At 37.7% G+C, this 1,752-nt stretch overlaps 1 protein-coding gene across 1 annotated transcript in view; it reads left to right on the top strand.

The window, feature by feature from the left end:
• The window catches only part of LOC129410872 (L-rhamnose-binding lectin SML-like), a 3,927-nt gene extending 2,988 nt beyond the window's left edge, over positions 1-939 (top strand). The window contains exon 10 of the mRNA XM_055159834.1: positions 633-939. Within this exon, the coding sequence (XP_055015809.1) occupies positions 633-646 (14 nt within the window). The 3' untranslated portion in view covers positions 647-939. The remainder of the gene's footprint in view (positions 1-632) is intronic.
• Positions 940-1,752: the final 813 nt, after the last annotated feature.

The following is a 1,752-nucleotide window of genomic DNA, read 5'->3' as shown; positions in this document are numbered from 1 at the left end:
ACAAATACTGATATTTGTAGATGTCACATTAGCAAATATAGCAACATTTGTAACCTATGTAATGTATGTGGTCTGGAAACAAGACACAGGGTGATTCCCAGTTGCCAGGATCCTCAGCCTCTGAACCACTTCAGACAGATTCAGGTCATCAGAGCTCTGCAGAGTGGTGTTCCAGTTCCCCCAAAGCCTTCACCTCCTCCGCACTTGATAACTCTGTTTGGCTCATTTACCAAAGATGCGCCTGTGGATCCTTGGCCACCTTGAAACCATTGAAATTGCTCACAGTGCACTGCAACTTTTTACAAACTATTTGCTTTTTGCTGTCATGTTTCTATATTGAACGTGGCAGAGTTTGGGCAGACATCCTGTACCACATGAGAACAGGCCTTTTGTGTTGAAAAAACAAGTTAAATTCACTGCTCATGTGTTTGTGAATGAGAGCCGTGTCCAGTGTTCTGAGAAAGAACCTGAGAACTGTGTGAACTCAAGAGAAATGTTCTGACCACCTGTGGCCCTGTTTAAATAATCATTTGAATCAAATGATCAAACTAAACCAAAATGTGCTAAAACTATTGAAAAAAAATGTAACTGTTGGAACTGTCACATAAAACTATATTTTCTTTATTTTACAGATGCATCTGTTTGAGTCTGGGTCTCCAATAGCCAGACTGCGGAAGTCTGTACTGAGGCGATCTGGATCGGCCCACGAGACTCTTAACCTGATTTGAATGTGTCAAATAAAGTGCATAAGCTACCGACAATGTTCAGATTCAAACTCCCTCGTCAACTCTAAGTGTAATACCTAAAACTGACTACTAGATAATATGAGCACAAACCTTCCTGAAGCCTCCTAGGACCTGCCATCCACATAGGTGTGGACATTTATGTCCAACATGTTTTGGGTTGTTCAGGCAGTTAATAAATATTTTTAGCAAATCATTATTGAATTGTGACTTTATTGTGTTCAATCAAAAATGATTAAAACATCATCAAATGAATGTTTTATATATCAAATATGGACATCATTTTTCTCAGAAACTACATCACATAAAAGTATAATTCTTTAGTTTCTTGCACTCATCAAGTCTCGATCGCCCAAATAACAAAGAGAAATCAATAAAGCCATGCAAGAGAGTCCAAGGAGGATAAACAAGTATGAAAGGATCAAGTGGAAATTCTGTTTTGTATTTATTTGTCTTGTATTAAAAATGCATTTAAAACAAATGCATACACACATACAAGTAATAAATGCACATTTTAGATGTTGAATTAAGACAAATTTACAAAGTCATGTATTTACTCAACCAATAAAATGTGTCAGTTTGAACATGTGACCTAAGCCTCGCGTTTCATAGAGCAGTGGAATTTGACAACGTTTCCCAGCGAAGTGTTTGAAATATTCCAAAAAGATACAGCAGGTACTGGATTTAAACAACTGTCTTCAGAAGAACAACACTCGTATAATGTTGCCACTTCTTTTAAAAATAAGGAATGTTGTGATCTCATTTGTACAGATTCTCTGAAGCTAGCTGAAAGCACTACTCTGAAAACACAAAATGGATTTAAAGAAAAAAGAGCACTTTCTCAGGAGCCTGTGATCAGTCTGAGTGTTCATGGTCCTGTTTAGGAGTTTGATTTTACACTAAAAGTGAGAGTGACTCAGTGAAAAACTGTTGGCTAATGGTTCCTTGTGCCTGTGCTGTTGTTGAGAGAGACTTGTTGAACAGCACAAACAGCTCTCCTGTTGTAGCT

The sequence above is a fragment of the Boleophthalmus pectinirostris genome, unplaced genomic scaffold (assembly GCF_026225935.1).
Source record: "Boleophthalmus pectinirostris isolate CB_2022bp ecotype Guang Dong unplaced genomic scaffold, ASM2622593v1 HiC_scaffold_2823, whole genome shotgun sequence".
In the NCBI taxonomy this organism is placed as follows: domain Eukaryota; kingdom Metazoa; phylum Chordata; class Actinopteri; order Gobiiformes; family Gobiidae; genus Boleophthalmus; species Boleophthalmus pectinirostris.
This window is presented reverse-complemented; position numbering and strand designations above follow the sequence as displayed.